The sequence below is a fragment of the Chionomys nivalis genome, chromosome 21 (genome assembly GCF_950005125.1).
Source record: "Chionomys nivalis chromosome 21, mChiNiv1.1, whole genome shotgun sequence".
Lineage (NCBI taxonomy): Eukaryota > Metazoa > Chordata > Mammalia > Rodentia > Cricetidae > Chionomys > Chionomys nivalis.
Window position 1 is genome coordinate 40,244,138 of NC_080106.1, and position 16,750 is coordinate 40,260,887.

At 47.0% G+C, this 16,750-nt stretch overlaps 1 protein-coding gene and 1 pseudogene across 2 annotated transcripts in view; one reads left to right on the forward strand and one right to left on the reverse strand.

Annotated features, from left to right (window-relative positions):
• The first annotated feature begins 3,671 nt into the window (after positions 1-3,671).
• Positions 3,672-3,856, forward strand: LOC130863307 (ATP synthase membrane subunit K, mitochondrial-like; annotated as a pseudogene).
• A 4,936-nt stretch (positions 3,857-8,792) lies between these two features.
• The window catches only part of Gpt2 (glutamic--pyruvic transaminase 2), a 33,553-nt gene continuing 25,595 nt past the window's right edge, over positions 8,793-16,750 (reverse strand). For both annotated transcript variants that reach the window (XM_057753682.1, XM_057753681.1), the window contains 4 exons: positions 15,905-16,079; positions 13,800-13,955; positions 13,190-13,302; positions 8,793-11,082 (listed from right to left, as the gene is read on the reverse strand). In XM_057753682.1, coding sequence (XP_057609665.1) covers positions 10,992-11,082; positions 13,190-13,302; positions 13,800-13,955; positions 15,905-16,079 — 535 coding nt within the window. In that variant the 3' untranslated portion in view covers positions 8,793-10,991. The remainder of the gene's footprint in view (positions 11,083-13,189; positions 13,303-13,799; positions 13,956-15,904; positions 16,080-16,750) is intronic.

The following is a 16,750-nucleotide window of genomic DNA, read 5'->3' on the forward strand; positions in this document are numbered from 1 at the left end:
CCAGACTGTAACTGTGGACGCATGAAAGTTTTGTGGGGGATAAATTCATTTAGATGCACACCCAGGAGTGGAATTTGGTCAAGGTAACTAATGATCTGAGGAACTACCAAACCAGGGTGGCTGTTCCTCAATCCCACCAGCAGTGCAGGGAGAGTGTGCAGTGTGACCCACATCCCCACAGCCTTGGCAGCAGATAACTTTGGTTACAGTCATCCTAATGGCTATAAAGCAGTTTGAATTTTATTTCCCTGCTGACTAATAAATGTGCTTTAATTCCCATGTGCTTTAATTGGCTGTTACGTATCTGAAGAAGTATTTTACCTACTGCCCCTTTCCGTGTTTCAGAATTCTGTATCCTCTGCATAGGCTCCTGTTGGCTCTGACTGGTATAACATACCTTGTTTTTGAGGGCTCTAGACACTTTTGAGGAGTATTTGTTTTGAGTTTCGGGTTTTGATATTGTTTCCTTGCCTGCCCTTGAAGAATTCAGGGCAGTTCTGCCTTAGCCTCCCAAGAAAGATGTGCACCACCACTCCTGGCCTGGGTCCAGTTTCTTACCCTTCATCTCAACAATTCCTTTTGAATTTTGGGCCAGCACTTTACTCCCTTAAGTTGGATTGTGTGTGTGCTGTAGGTCTGTGGATTGCGTCAGCTCAGGAGGGTGGATCTTTTGCACAGCTGCTCCCTGGCTGTGAAAAACCAGGAAACCCTCTCCACTCTCTTTGTCCTGCAGACTGGGCAGCTTGTGTCTCAACAAGTAAGAATTTTGTTGAAAACAATTAAAAAAAAATAGAACAAAGAAAAATCTAATAATACACAATAAGATATCAAATTCTTGGTGAGAAATATAGATCAATTTGTGAAGGTAAGTATCACTTGTTAGAACCAAATGGGTCAATAAGTAGCCCTGGAACTGAGGAACAGTTGGATAAGATCTTGAGTCCCTGACCTGATTAACCTTGTACTGCTGTACCTTTGTGGTTTTTCTCTGTGTAAAGGGGCTCACCTTCCTGTCACGGTGTCCACAGCTCATTTGTGAAGTAGGAATCGATGTATCCATAGGGAATTGTGATGAGACTGAACTGCCTAGGTGTGCAATATCCTTGGCTCTCTACTTAATAAACTTAGATTTCACTTGAGGACCCTAAAGATGGACTTGAGGGGTTTGCTGAATCTCTTGCTTCTACTTAATAAACTTTGATTTCACTTGAGGACATTGAAGATGGACTTGGAGTTGCTGAATCTCTTGTCCTGTGGGAGAGCCAAAGTTAAACTTTTAAGTTTTAATCACTATGCCTAAGAGATCCATGAAGCAAATATGCTTCTTTGTCCAAGAACAGATACTTCCTTAAATGCTGGAGGCTACTGTTCTTATATGGGGGATAAGAAGCTGCCTGTTTTCACTCCCCTAAACAAGTTAATTTTGGCCCCCATCTGCACTGGATGTGGCCTTGATCACATGTGAGCAGGAAATATGTCAGAATTCCCTTGATTGAACAGAGGTGGAAGGTACCCTGGCAAGCAGGAAGTACATCAAGCCGTCTGCTTGCCTCTGATTGGACCTCATGGGAAATGCAGTTAACTAAGGGTTTGGTCTTTTTAAGCCCCTGCAAAACGTGACTTGGTGCCATTTTCTGGAAAACCAGAGATGGACCTGGCCAGAGAGTTCATCAGTCTGGTCAGTATTTAAAGCTTGCTTTCTGACTAAAGTGGTATTTGTCTTATTCTCAACCAGTGAAATTAACAGCCCCACTTCCCAATGTGGCCACGTTGAATAGATCTTTTTCTGCTTTCCACTATTAATTTGGCTCTTTTTATTGGTTTATTGAGAACGAGTGGCCAGACTCGGGACACAAGTTGTAACCACCAAGTTCAGTAACAATGTCAAAATGCTGCTTCCTCACACTGACTAAGGGATTTTCCATAACTCAACACTTGTTTCCTTGGCACATCTTAGGATAATATTTTGCAAGACTTAACCCTAGGCACTGCCGTTGTTCACCAACTGGTTTTGTGACAGTAGCAAAATCGAGTTAATTTTCGACTTTGAAGTTAGCTGAGTACTTCCTCTGGTGCAGGGCCTCCCGAATGCATGGCAGATTTCATTAATGTCACCAAAACAGTGCCCCTCAGTGAACTTCCCATTGTGTTGGTGAATCCGGATTGTCCACATGATGGTGTCTTAAGTAACTAAGAAGTATGTTTTGGGGCAGGCATGTCTGTGTGGGAAGGGATAAGGGGAGAAGCCCTTCCCCAGGGCAGGCAGCACCCTCTGGCAGCTGGCACAGAAGAAAACCAGTGTTGCTTGTCTACCCGCACTGGCTCTTGCTAAGTGGGTGTGCCTGGCCCATTGCTGACCTGGTTGTTGCCATCCTTGCGTGACCTCTGAACTCAGATGTGTAGGAATTAACCCTGCAGGCTTCCAGTGCCAGACTGAGACGTCTGAAGTAATCATCTTTCCGGACCGAGGAGCTACTGTGTTCTTGGCCCTCATTGGCCTCCTCAATTTCCTACCACGCAAGCCAATCCACGATCATTTTCATGCTGTCAGTTCTTCTGTAGAAGATGCTGATGGATCTGGTCTTCGGCTTCTCCACTGTACGGTTATTCTGTTGAACCACACCGTGAATACCAGCTGTGGCTCCAAGTTTCTAGATCCTGTGTGTGGCTTCCCGGCTTTCTCACTTGCCATCTTACAAGATGGGAACAAGAACTAGGTCTTCTTTATTTTTTTAAACCATCGTTTTTGTGTGTGTGTGTGTTTCTGCTGCACATCTACTGTGTTCTATGTGCCTGGTGTCTGTGGAAAGGCCAGAAGAGGGTGGCAGTTCCCCTGGATGGAGGTATAAACACTTGTGAACCAGACTATAAAGTTTCTAGGGCTGGGCATGGAACTCAGTGAGTGGCAGAGCACTTGGCCTTGGGTGAGTAAGGCACTGGATTGAGTCTGCAGAACCAAACACAATACTACTTCCTAGTGCACAGAATATTGATACAAAGTAGAGTGTAAATAAATATTTACTGATGGAAGTACTTCATGCTCTTTTTAAACTAAATTTTAGATATGGGGGATATGAACTAATAACCTGAAAACAAATTCTAGAAGAACAATACAGCCCTTCATTATAGGAGGACTGCAGACAGGACAAACCACGTTTCTTTTTGTTTCCTGTGGCCAACTTGGAACTATAGAGGCAGCCCATGCTGGTTTTGAACTTAAGAAGATCCCCTTGCCTTTGCTTTCCTAGTGCTGGGATTATGGATTCTAGGCTTGAAACTTTTTTTCCAGATGGGGTTTGGCTGATCCCCAATCCCTGGATCTAAGTGATTCCTCCACTTCATCACCTCATCCTGGGACTAATCTCTTGTGTCATCATGCCTGGCTCTCAAATACCTTTAAAATGGATGTCATCCTGCAGTGCTGGACACCAGCATTTTTTTATAAACTTTTTTTTTTAACCATCAAGGTTCTCATGCTGAAATACTTGACTTCTCAAACAAGTAGTGATTATTCACTTCTGTACTTAAGTACAATTTTAAATATAGAAAACTGTGACATAATTTATAATAGAATCAAACCAATAAAATGTGGGATCTGTAACGATGTCTACCTCAGAGGATACATGAGAACACTGCAGAATTTGTGACTTGAACAAAGATTAAAGTAAGTCATGGAAGGTCCAGAAACTAACAGCCAATTCCACATTGCTGGTATTAAAAAAATATTTCAACTCTTAATACTTTCTTTCTCATGGGTAGAATGAATTGTGTAATGGCTGCACAGAGAGACACTGCTTTGTTGATTTTACACTCTAAGCGAAGACCTAGAAAAACTCCCGCCGTGAAAGCAACATAAACAGATTCTAAAATATCAGACCTCATCTGTTGTCACATGTCTGAAGAAGCTGATGTCAACCCATTATGTGATGCTCAATTAGTACAATAAATTGAGCCTGGGCAGTGCAGGGTGGGGTGAGTCAGGATTCAGCCAAGTAGAATGCTGTGTAGGTAGCTGAGAAAAGATAGGTATTTATTCAGTGAGACAGCCACTCAAAGCCTAGAACCAACCCTGTGCCAATCCAGATACTACCAGGAGTCGAGGTCCTCCGTGGGCCACTGAAAGATCAAGAGGGCATCTGATCAGATGGAACTAGAACTATGGATGGTTGTGAGCTACCATATGGGTGCTGGTAACCAAACCTGGGTCCTCTGCAAGAGCGGCAAGTCCTCTTAAGTGCTAAGCCATTTCTCCAGTTCCCTGCTATGGTTATGTGCTTCTTTAAGTTTTTGTATTACTTGTTTGCTTGGTTTTGTTTTTGAGACAGGGTTTCTCTGTACAGCCCTGGTTATCCTGGAACTTGCTTTGTAGACCACACTGGCCTCAGATTTAGAGTTCTGCCTGCCTCTGCCTCCCAAGTGCTGGGATTAAAGGTGTCCACCACCACTGCCCAGTTATTGTTATTTTTGACACAGGGTTTCACTCCATAGCACTGACTGGCCTGGAACTCACTATGTAGAAGAGGTTATTAGAAGAGGTTAACCTCTAATTCAGAGATTCGTTTGCCTCTGCCTCCTAAGCACTGAGATTAAAGAGTGTGCTTTCATGCCTCCCTGCTCCCAGGGGCTGTGCCCTCAAACTGTGAGCCCAAATAAACCCCTTCTTCCTTAAGATGCCTGTTTTGGGGTGCTTTATCATGGCAATCAGGAAAATAGTACAAAAAATATTGAGAAGGAGAGCTGTTGCCGTGACAAACGCAGCCGTGTCGTGCTTGGCTCTGGAACTGGTTTGATGGAGAAATGCAGAAGTGTTTGGCATGCAGGGCTAGAAATCCCTCTGAATCCTGCAAGCAGAGTCTAACGGGTCGTGTCTGTAGGAGTCTGGAGACTGACAGAAAGGACAACAGAGGCCTGGTTCACAGGGCTCCAGAGGGCAGCAGGATCCAGTGAAGATTGAGGATGGAGCCGTTCATGTCACATTCTGGTAAATATCCTGCCCATGTCTTCAGAGCCCGAATCTGGTGGGATTTAAAGGTTCGGTGTCTCCTTCTGGGCTCTGCTTACACAGCGAGACGAGGACCGGGAAGCCAACATCGTGTGTCCAGGGTACGCCTCCCTCCACGTCACACTTTCTTCCATTAGAGCCCACTTCCGACAAGGTCCACCGTCTCTTCAGAGTGCCACAGGCTGGTGACCAAGCTTGAATGCATGGCATTTCGGGGGACATTTAAGATCCAAATCATCTATCACCCTATGCTCTGTAGACTTTTTACTATCTTGATTCACTCGGGAAAAAGTTTGCCTACTTCTGTTAGAAGAGACCACAACCTTATAAATTCTCAGTCCAGAGAATTAGTGCTATCCTGTAATTGACTGGCTAGGTTTTCCATCCCTTGACAAACAACGCCGTCCTGCCTGGCAGAAGGCAGGCCTAGCACAAATCACCGCCCATGCATGACAGGTCTTTCTGCACCAGAGATAGGTAGGGACTATGCCCCATTGGCCAGAAGCCGCCATATTTTCTGTCAGTGGGACCAAATGTCTAAGAAAAAGTTTTTCTCATCAAACCCCAGGCTACGCCCCCCCTCCCCACCAGAGATACTTCATTTGTACACGCACTGACAGTGAAAAGGTAAATTTATAAGTGCACAATAGTGCTGTGGGCTGATAGGCTGGTGTGAACCATGTCTAACAGGCAATGCATATAGAATGACTTATACATACCAAGCTCAGCATTTAGTGTTTATACATGCTCTTTCATTGGAAACTGACAGCAACCTATAAAGGATTTTGATTTTGTTTATAAGCAAGGAAGCCACATCTCAGAGATTAAGAAATTTCCAAAAGGAGGCTGGAGAGATGGCTCAGTAGTTGAGAGCACTTGCTACTCTTGTAGAGGACCTGGGTTCAGTTCCCAGCACACATGTGGTGGCTCACCAACATCTGTATCTCCAGGTCCAGGATATGATGTCTTCTTCTGGATGCTGCAGCACTGTGCACATTTGGCACACTTAATATACATATAGGCAAACACACATGTAAAATATAAAATAAATGGATGTTTAAAAGGGAACGAGAAAGGTCACTTGATCAATGAGGAAGAGGAAATTCCAGTTCAAGTCTGAATTCCAAAGGCCCTGTAGTTCAACATCATCCAAAGAGCCATGCCAGCCTCCCCAGGAGAACAGCAACTTCCAAGATAAATCTCGACTGGGGCTCTTACTGATCTCGTGTGCGTTACATGCCATCCTGAGCTAATCACTGTGGTCAGTGTGCCAGCGGACATTGATTAGTCAGGACTGGTCACATACTCAACTGGGAATCTTGAGGGAGAGCTATTTTCTCCTAAACGGCAGGACTGGACAGTAACACCGCCAACATGTCCACAGAGCCGAGGCTTAGGGAGCATGCGCAAGGCTCTGGATTCAGTGCTCCGTACTACACACCAGGGCAAGCGGGGCAGTTACCCAGAAAGATTTGGGACGTGAAGAGGAAATACCAATTTTCCATAGTATAGAATGTGCGTAGGGAGGGGGCGCCTGTTTAGCATTCCTGGGTGCCAGGTGGCGCTAAGAACCTGTCGGGAGTGCTCTGCATTTGGGCCACGCAAAGTGAGAATTACTACATTAGAAACAAAGGGGTTAGCTCTGACATCCCTACCCATCAATCCACAGCAGATTACTAGAGAACGCACTGTTCTATGACATGATGTCAGTGATGGAATAATTTATTAATGCATCCAATATGGCTTTTTAAAGTTCAGTTCTAAAAACTATGAGTATGTGTGTGTCTGCATAGGCATGTGCACAAGAGTGCAGGCACCCACAGGCGCCCACAGACGACAACACGTGACACGCAGGCCTCGGAGCTGGCGTTGCAGCAGTTGTGAGCTAGCTGCATGGGTGCTAGGAACTGAATCTGGTTCTCTGGAAGAGCAGCGAGCATGCTTTTTTTCCTGCTGAGTCATCTCTCTTGTCCCTCTTTGTTATTTTAAAAACACAGAGATGGGGTTCACTCTAGTGTAGTCCGTCAAATTGAGCGCTTGTCAATCCTCCTGCCTCACCTTCCTGAGTACAGGCCTGTGCCACCAGGTATGCTCTTGGTTTCCTGATTTGAAGAGCCAATGAAGTCTTTGTGGTTGTTCCTATCAGTTCAGCTTCCATTGTTTTCAGACAAACAGCCTTACCATACATGTGGGAAAAGTGCTCTGTAAATATTTGTCTTTGAGCTTAATTTTTAGTTAAGAGAACTGGGAGGTGGCCGTTGTGTCTACAGTTGCAGAGGTCCTTTTGTCAGAGCGGTAACAAAGCTGGGGCTGGCCCTGGTTGTTTAGCAGTAGACAGTGAAGGGGCCAGCATGATGGCTCATTGGACAAAGGTCCTTGCTGCCAAGCCCGATGATCTGAGCTCGGTCCCTGGAACCCACATGGAAAAAGGAGAGAATCCACTCCCCCAAATTGTTCTTAACCTTCCCATGTGTACCGTGACATATGCACATACATGTACACACTAAAAAAGTGAAAAAAATAACTCATAAAAATCTGACAATAACCTGGGTTATGCACAATATAGTTTGTTAATTTTGTTAGATGTGATAATGGCATTAAAGTCATGAAAAGGTCATTTAATCATTAATCCCAACACTCGGGAGGCAGAGGCAGGCAGATCTCAATGAGTTCGAGGACAGCCTGGTCTACACAGCAAGTTCCAGGACAGCCAGGACTACATAGTGAGACTCTGTCTCAAACAAACAACAAACCAACCACCACAAGAAAAGAATCCCACACATAAGCACAGGGCAAGGTGGTGAACACCATTAATCTTAACAATTGGGAGGCAGACCACTGTCTATATAGCGTGTTCCAAACCAGCCAGGGCTACATAACAAGGCCCTTCTCAAACAAATAAGCAACGTCCTTTTAAAGGATGCACAATGAACTTCTTAATGTCATGGTGCACGGCAATAATCCTGGTGACCTTGAAGCAGGAGGACACGTGGTGAATCCAGTCCAGCTTTACACACCACCTCTAAAAAAAACTGGAGTGGGAGGTAGGAGAAAAACCCACATTCAATTATCTAGGGATAATAGTCAATGTCTAAAACTTGCTTTTAAGTAGTTTGGAAGAAAAAAAATCAACTTGTTAAAACCAGGCACGAGAGAGACATGAGGTGACGTGTGTGTGTGTGTGTTTTCAGCAAAGGGTTTCTCTGTGTGGCTCTGGCTGTCCTTGAACTTGCTCTGCAGACCAGGCTGGCCTCAAACTCTGCCTGCCTCTACCCCCTCCCCTGCCAGTGCTGGGATTAAAGGCGTGCGCCACACTACTGGGCTCTATCACTTCTCACTTTACTTCCAGGAGAAGCCCAAGTCCATGTTCGTTTTAATGTCTTGTTAGGGCAGGGGATGGTGGTGCAGGCCTTCACTTAGAAAGTGGAGGGGACACACACAAGGTCATCGTCGGAGTACAGTGAGTCTGAAGTCAGACAGGGTATACAGCAGTAGTATTATGCTAGGCGGCCAGAGAGCCAGACCCTGATTCAAAGCAAAAACACAAAGAGGCCTGAAGCTTCCCTAGGTCAGCAACTTCTGTCTTTAGGACCGAACCCTAACCAGAAGCTGTTGGTTGAAGTTTGGGGTGTTTACACAGATTTGCTGTTCAGAACAAATATAAGCTAGTAATCCGCTCACCTATTCACTTACTGTTTGTTTTTATTTTGTTTTGAGACAGGGTCTTACTATACAGGTCAGACAGGACTCAAACTCACAGATGCCCAGCCTGCCTCTGCCCCCAGTGCTGGGAGAAAAGCATAGCACTTGAATCCCACTCATCCCCATTCAACTCTTAGAATTAATCAACAGCTAAACAGTCACCATTCTGGGCACATAGTTTATTGTTCAGAACTTCCTGGCACAGCTATTACCGAGGACCTCTGTCAGGGAGGCCTGAAGAACTGGGACGGGAAACAGCCGAGAACAGGCAGGTCTGCCCCTGCCCTTGCACCCAACGCAAACAATGTCTTTGGGTGTCACTGACCCAGGTCCAGCCTGGCCCAGGCTTCCACAGCACCACCCACCCCCATCTCTGGAGGAACAACAACCTCACAGGAGTCGACTCCCAAGGGAAACCCCAAATGACAAACAACTGTCTTCAGTGACGCTGAGGGAGAAAAGGCGTGGGAACAGAATCTGTAGAAAACCCAAACTGCCACAACCAGTATTCCTACCTGACATTATTAATCTCTCAGAACACCTAAGCTTTTATTTAAAAAGCAAACGTAGCATATTTATCATCTTTTTAAAAAAACATGTAAACATTGCAAAATTTGGAGGATTATTTATAATCTGAAGAGACTTATAAAAATTATTGGACTTGTTAGGATTATAAATACTAACCCTCCCACCCCCCACCATGAAAAAAGCAATTGTTACAAAAATATAAAAAATAGACTAGCTTCTAGTTAACCATTCATTGAGATAGCTCAGAATGTATATGCCTAGCAAGCATACACGCTAGCTTTTCAACTTTTTAAGGAAAGTTCCAGAACATTTCATTTTGATAAGACCGTGGCTGCTTCCTTCACAGTAATCTCGTGTTAGCAGCTTGAAGCTCTTTTAAAAACTGCACCCCCCTGCACAGACCCAGTGTGGAATCACAGCACAGGACCCCCACAGCCCTGCGCATCGCTCTCTCTAGCTCCTTGCATTTCCAGACTCACTGGGTACATGGGTCCCTGAGCTGGTCACGGCTTCCCTCACTTCTCATGAAGAAGGTAGACTGGCCAAGGGATGTTGGGGAGGAAAACCTGGCCTGCTGCTCCCTGTAGCACCCGTCTCCTTGGCATGCACCTGGTTCCACCCAGGTGCAGTAATTTAAGGACTATGCCTGCTTGGTGGCGGCTACTCTGTGACACGGAAGGATGGCTGATGACGTGGGACCCGGTCCACAGATGGGGAAGGAGGCAGGAAACTGCTGTAGAAGTTTGCTGACTCAGACTGCACACCCCTTCCTGGCAGTTGGTGTAGCGGGCACTGTCATCAATTACAGTCACAAAATGAGCCAAATTTAGTTTGAAACAGAAGACCTGCAGGGGCTGCACTGTCAGATTTTTAAAAAGATCCACCTGCTCCTAATGTAGGGCACTTCTCAGCCTTTGCTTATTTCTGCTGCCACCAGCAGGGGGCAATCGGTACAAAGGCTCAGACAAGCCCTTGGGAGAAGACTGTCCCTAGGTAACCAGAGGGATGGATCCTCGCGTCACCAAGATATTTCAGGGCTCTCCCTGGTGTCCCTGCAGCCCAGGAGACCTTTTATACCAAGGTCTCAGCAAAAGCATGCGCAGAGCTCAGGGTGCTGAGTCATCCCGCACCTGGCTCAGAAGACCCAGCTCAACTTGCAACCTGTTTTCCCAAGGTCATGGCCCCTGCCAATGCTGTGTTCAGTACAATCTAGCCTGGAATCTGATGTGACCCCGTGCCACTACTGACTTCAGTATTGTGGTCTGTGAGAAGCTGTCTATATCCAGACCAGAATGATAAGTTTTCTCTGGGTGCTTGCCGGACTTGCAGGTTTACTGTTCAAAACGTACGTCTCCACGCTGCTAAGGGATCTCACTGTTGATTTCTGGGCTTCTGGTCCTCACCATGTAAAGTCACACATTCCCAACACCTGCTTGTTTCTGTAGGTAAGAACGCTCTCATTTCAATGTACCCTGGCTGTTCAAAACCCAAAGGAACTTTCCAAACACAAGAAGGATAGGTGATTCAGAGAATCCCAGCCATATCTGCCGAGCAAGTTGACTCTACTTTGGCTGCATTTAAAAAAAACAACAGGGCCTGCGAGACATTGCAAAATCACTGTTTGCTCAAGGCACAAAGAAAGTCTCCTGGGAAACATGATGATGAACCAGGCTGACGGCCTGCATGAGGTCTGAGGCAGAGTCCAAGAGGAAGGCCTGGGTGAGATCGGGACCGAGACCCTCTGGCGCCTGAGGCGTCCTCATGCGTATTTCTCCAGGAACTTGAGGTGAAAATCTTTCACCTTATGGAGCACTGTCTTCAGTTTCTCCACGGGAGGGAGAATTGTCATTCTGTCAGGAAAGAGAGCACCATCAGCCGGGCTGTTCATAGGATGAACAACAACACCCCAACAACACTCCTTGCAACAAGTTCGGGAGGGTGACGAGGTCGGGAGGGCCCACATTGTCTGATTTAGAGAGAGCCTCTCATTTGTGAAACTACCGTCTCTCCTAGGCCTTCTTCCCCATCTCACAAGCTGTCCAAAAGAGCCATGAAGCCCTGAGCCTCAGCAACCCTCTTGCCTCAGCCTCCAGGAAGCTGGGAATATAGACACATACCTCCACAGTGGCTTGTACACAGGCGTTTTCACTACGGTGAGACCTGTCTACTAAAGCAATGAATTTGGATCAACTCACCAAAATGTATCTTTCATTACTGCAGAAGGCCAGCACCACTGTTTTGCTTGTTGGGTTTTGTTCTTGTTAAGACTGGGTCTCTGTATGTAGTCCCAGCTGTCCTTAGAACTTGCTATGTAGGCCAGATTGGCTTTGAACTCAGAGATCTACCTGCCTTGGACTCTCCCCTACCCCCCTACCCCCACCTTTTCTTCCTCTTTTATAAAACAAGGTCTCATATGGGACTGGCTGTTCTGGAATTCACCCTGCTGCTCAGGCTGGCCTTGCGGTTACAGTAATTCTTCTGCCTCAGCATCTTAAAGTGCATGCACCACCACATCCAGCTAGCACCACATTCTGACTAGTATAGAACTTTCTAGAATATGACCTCCTCCCCTCATTTTGTGGTGCTAGGTCCTGGATTCAGGGTTTCATGGATGCTAGGCAAATGGCCAAACTATATTCTAATCCTAGAGCATGACTCTTGCTCTTTTTTTTTCCTTCTTCAGAAATTAAACATTTGACTCTTTGGGTGTGCATGTATGTTCCAGGATCCAGCTTCTGACAGGAAGCCAGCCTCACATCTTAGCTTTCACTTCACAGACATCTCCAGTTGCCACAGTAACCCAGCTCTCCCTCTGGTCCCGACAACAGGCTTCCCAGCTCATCAACACTTTGGGTGGCACGTGGGGCATGGAACCCAGGACTCACACTCGTCGTATGACCGACCACCGAGCTACACCGCAATCTCAGCTCTACATTTCGGGTGGATCTTAAACCACAGCAGAGACCCTAACCAAAGGTAAAAGGGTCAGGTAGGCAGTTTGTCCCTCTTAGGGCACAACCCGTGTCCTTTGACTAAGCAAAGACTTGGCTCCAGAGGCCAGCCACTCATGACGTTTCTTTTTTTAGCATCTGCTACAAGATACAGCGCCACAGGAGAGGGGAAGAAATGATCAGATTCTGAATGGAGCTGGCCTTGGGGAGGAACACTTGCCGAACAGCTCTGGGAATCCGTGCTCATGTCTATCCAGGGCTGTGAACAGCCTCTCAGAATGTGGAGCTACTTCTGTGTCAGCGGTGCCTTAGCAGCCTTTGGGGCCTAGGGTAGTGCCACGGCCATAGTGCAGCCAAGGGGCTACAGAGCACCTGTCCTGTGCCAGGCTGTCCTGGTTGCTTTTTCTGCCAACTTGACACAAGCTAGTGTTATTTGGGAAGAACTTCACTTGAGAAAATAACTCTATCAGACTGGCGTGATGATTGATATGGAAGGGTCCAGCCAGGCACGGGCAGAGCCATCCCCGGGCAGACGTCCTGGATTATATAAGAAAGCAGGCCGAGCGAGCCATGGAAAGCAAGCCAGTGAGCAGGGCTCCTCTGTGGTCGCGGTTTCAGGTCTTGCCCCCAGGGTCCAGCACTGGCTCCCCCTGACCGTGGATGGTAACTTGTACACCAAATAAACACCTTCCTCCCCGAGTTGCTTTTCATCATGGGGCTAACAATAGTAAGAGAAACCTAACTAACACACGGGCTTTGCCCCGCGCACCCAGACGCACGGAATGTGACAGGGACAGGAGGCGGCAGAGAGAACAGCCCAGGAACACTCAGGAGATGGCTGTGCAGTGTCCCTGTTTTCCTTCTCTCTGACAGGGTCTCAGCTTGCCAAGGTGGGATCACTCAAGGAGGATAGAGGCTCAGACCCCTCAGTCTCTAAAGCAGCAACCCAAGTTGCCCTGGACAAGCCAGGGACCAACACTGCCTGCCTCCACAGAAAATATTTTACCTGAAATGATAGGTGCCTTCTCGCTGCCCAAAGCCACTGCCAGGCACGACACAGATGCCGGTCTCCTCCAGGAGCTTCATGCAGTAAAACATGTCTGGGGCCATCTTATGGGCCTGCGGGAGGAGGACAGAACTTGAGATTCCTGTCTGGCTCTACACTAGACCCGCACACATTAAAACCAAAACCAGAGCCAGAGCTGGTTTTGGTTCACACCTATAATCCCAGCACTTGAGAATCTTCAACAAGAATGACTTGAATTCAGCGCCAACATGAGCTACATAGTGCGGTCCCACCTGGGCAATCAAGACCCCATGAGGTGGCCATCAAAGCCAGATAGAACCAGAATGCGGAATGCCAGGTCCTCCTTTCTGTGCCTGAGCCCCCCCCCCCCCGCCCCGGTCCTGCCTGCAAAATAAAGCAGGATATCAGGTCACGGTCAGGAAGATGGTTCTGGGGCCTAGACATTCGAGGACACACAGTAAACTGCATCTGTCCAAGAGGCCCACAGAGTTCAGAACCCCTAAGCAGCAGCGCTGCTCACCAAAGCAAACGCCAACCATGACCCAGACAGCTCAAGCGAAGCCAGGAAGACAGCCGACCCTCTACTGACCTGAGCCGCCTCCACAGCCTTGGCAGGAATGAGGATCCGGGGGAAAGCATACATAGCTCCTTGCAAGGGGTTGCACTGAATCCCTGGGACTTGGTTAAACAGATCTTCTGTTAGCTTCGCTTTCTCGGCCAGATTACCAAGAACGAATTCTTTTTCCTGACGATGGACGGAAAGCACAAGAATCAATAACCCTAGGTAAGGCTATGGAAGGCTGTACTTTCAACACATTGACAGAAATGAGCTGTGTGTGCACAGCACAGTAAATAGGGCAAGGGGAAGGGGTGGATAGGGACAGATAGACAGGGCTTTCTGCAGGGATTTTTTTTCTTTCTTTTCTTTCTTTCTTTCTTTTTTTTTTTTTTTCTATTTTTCAAGACAAGGTTTCTCTGTAACTTTGGAGCCTGTCCTGGAACTAGCTCTTGTAGAGCAGGCTGGCCTCGAACTCACAGAGATCCACCTGCCTCTGCTTCCTGAGTGCTGAGATTAAAGGTGTGCATTACCATTGCCCGGCTGTGATTTTTTTCCTTCCTTCCTTCCTTCCTTCCTTCCTTCCTTCCTTCCTTCCTTCCTTCCTTCCTTCCTTCCTAAAAGATTTATTATGTATAGTGTTCTGTCTGCACGTACACTTGCAGGTCAGAAGAGGGCGCCAGATCTCATTACAGATGGTTGCGGTTTCTGGGTATTGAACTCAGGACCTCTGGAAGAGCAGCCAGTGCTCTTAACTGTTGAGTCATCTCTCCAGTTCCCAGGCATTTTTTTTTTCATTCATCAATCTGAATGTACCTGACCCTGGAAGGAATATCCTAGAAACACATCTATGAGAGTCATGGGTCCTCCTGGAGACCAGCCCAGTCCCATCATGTCATCCAGGGACTATCCCTTTGCAGTCTCTGTCAGTGTGGTGTACACGGACACAGACCCAGGGAGAAGAGAGTCAGCAGAGCTGGAAAAGCATCCACAGCCGGAATAGAATCAATCGGACTTTCGGCAAGTACTACTGTGCAAAAGGTAGGTCCTGAAGGTGAGCAGAAAAACAAAAGGGGGCACAGCCATGCAACGACATACGACCTAGTCCTCAAACCCAAAGAGTCTTCTGCTCTTCTGAGACACTGCACCAAGTGGAATAAGCCAGGCACAGAGGAGCAAACATCGTATAATTCCACCTCTGCATATACATGTTAGGGGACTCATGGAGACCTAGTAGAACGCTGGCTTCCAGGACGTTATGCATTTACTGGATCTGAAATTTCAGCTGGGAATGATGGAAGAGTTCTTGAAATGGAAGGGAGAGATGGCTGCACACAATCTGAATGTCTTTCCTTAATGAAACTGAACTGTTTGTTTAGACAGGGTCTCACTGTGGCTCTGGCTGTCCTAGAACTCACTATGTAGACCAGGCTGGTCTCAAACTCACAGAGGCCCTTCTGCTTCTGTCTCCTGAGTGCTGGGATTAAAGGCATTCACTACAGTAGGCTAGAACCATGTATTTAAAAAGAGCAAAGGTTTAGTTATTTATATTTTACTATAAGAAAGAGAAAGGGGGAAGGGGGAAGGGGTGTGTGGTAGTGTATGCCTGGAATCCTAGCCTTTAAGAGGTTGAAGGAGTAGGATCGTGAACTCAAAAACAGGGCTATTAAACCCTCCAGTGTGTGTGTGTGTGTGTGTGTGTGTGTGAGAGAGAGAGAGAGAGAGAGAGAGAGAGAGAGAGAGAGAGAGAGAGAGATATGAATTTATACCGTCTGGAACTGACTTTTAGATTGTACAATCTAAAATGGTTTTATTGTTGCTTTTTAAACTGATACTCTACTTACTTCCCCTTCTTTTCAGGCTAGTAACAAAAATGTCTGCCAGAAATGGGGCTCTCCTGGAATCCTCCCCACTTACAATGCACACAGGTGAGAAGAGAACATTCTTCCCACTTCTAAACACACTCTGTTGCAATTCTGGACTTAACTCATGAGAGTGGTTCAGCCACCAAGAGACATCATGGGTGATCCTTGAGGGATGGACGTGGATGGACACCCACAGACACACCATCAAATGTGGCTGGTAAGGAACCGTGACCCTGACAATAGCAGTGACGCAGCTAGGTCACGTGGACTCACCCTGATGAACTGCTCGAAGGACTCCTCGCCTGGGACAGGGGGATTCACGACAATGTCCATGGCGGCTTGTCCAGACACTGGCGGGCAGAGGCGAACCGACAGTAGCTTTACCAGCTGCCCTTTGATCTCAGGGTGCAAATTAATCACCTCCATGTAGCCCCCTCGGTAGCCACACCTGCAGAATCGGCGAGAGGGAGCACCAGTTACAGGAAGGCAGATTCTGTACCGCCACATCCTGAGTACCAGGCAGGCAGCTGTGGCTGAGCTCTTGCCAGGGGTAGGTAAACAGGTATTGGGATGAGGACACTTTCCTACAAAGAAAAGCAAGTGCTCGCCTTCCTTTCTTCCCTTCCTGTTTCTGGGGAGCTGGAGACAGAGACTACAGACAGCCCTCACCCTAAAGATGGAGACTACGTGTTGAGGAAGCAGACTCGCAAGCCACAGTCTTCGAATGACCCCAAGGAGCAGTCTTGTTTTCCTGGATTCTTTGAAGCATTATGTCAAAAATAGATAGATTTTCACCCTTTTGGAGCCTCTATATTTTAGGGCCATTTTGTTATAGCTGCTTAGCCTGAAACCTAATCCACATACTAGTCTACATCAAATCAAGTCAAGAACAATCTAAGGAGACGGTTCCCTTGACCTAGGCAAAATATTCCTTCAGACTTCATATGCCATTCCTCTGCCTAGGACGTTCTTCCTCCAAATGTCTCCCTTTCTGCAACTCCAGTCCCAGCTTCCGGCATTTCTACGTCTGTGACCTCAGCTCTCCACCTGCCACATGACCTTCCTCTTTGCGCTTCACTCCTCAATAACATATTGGCCATGTGTGTTACATGTATGTTA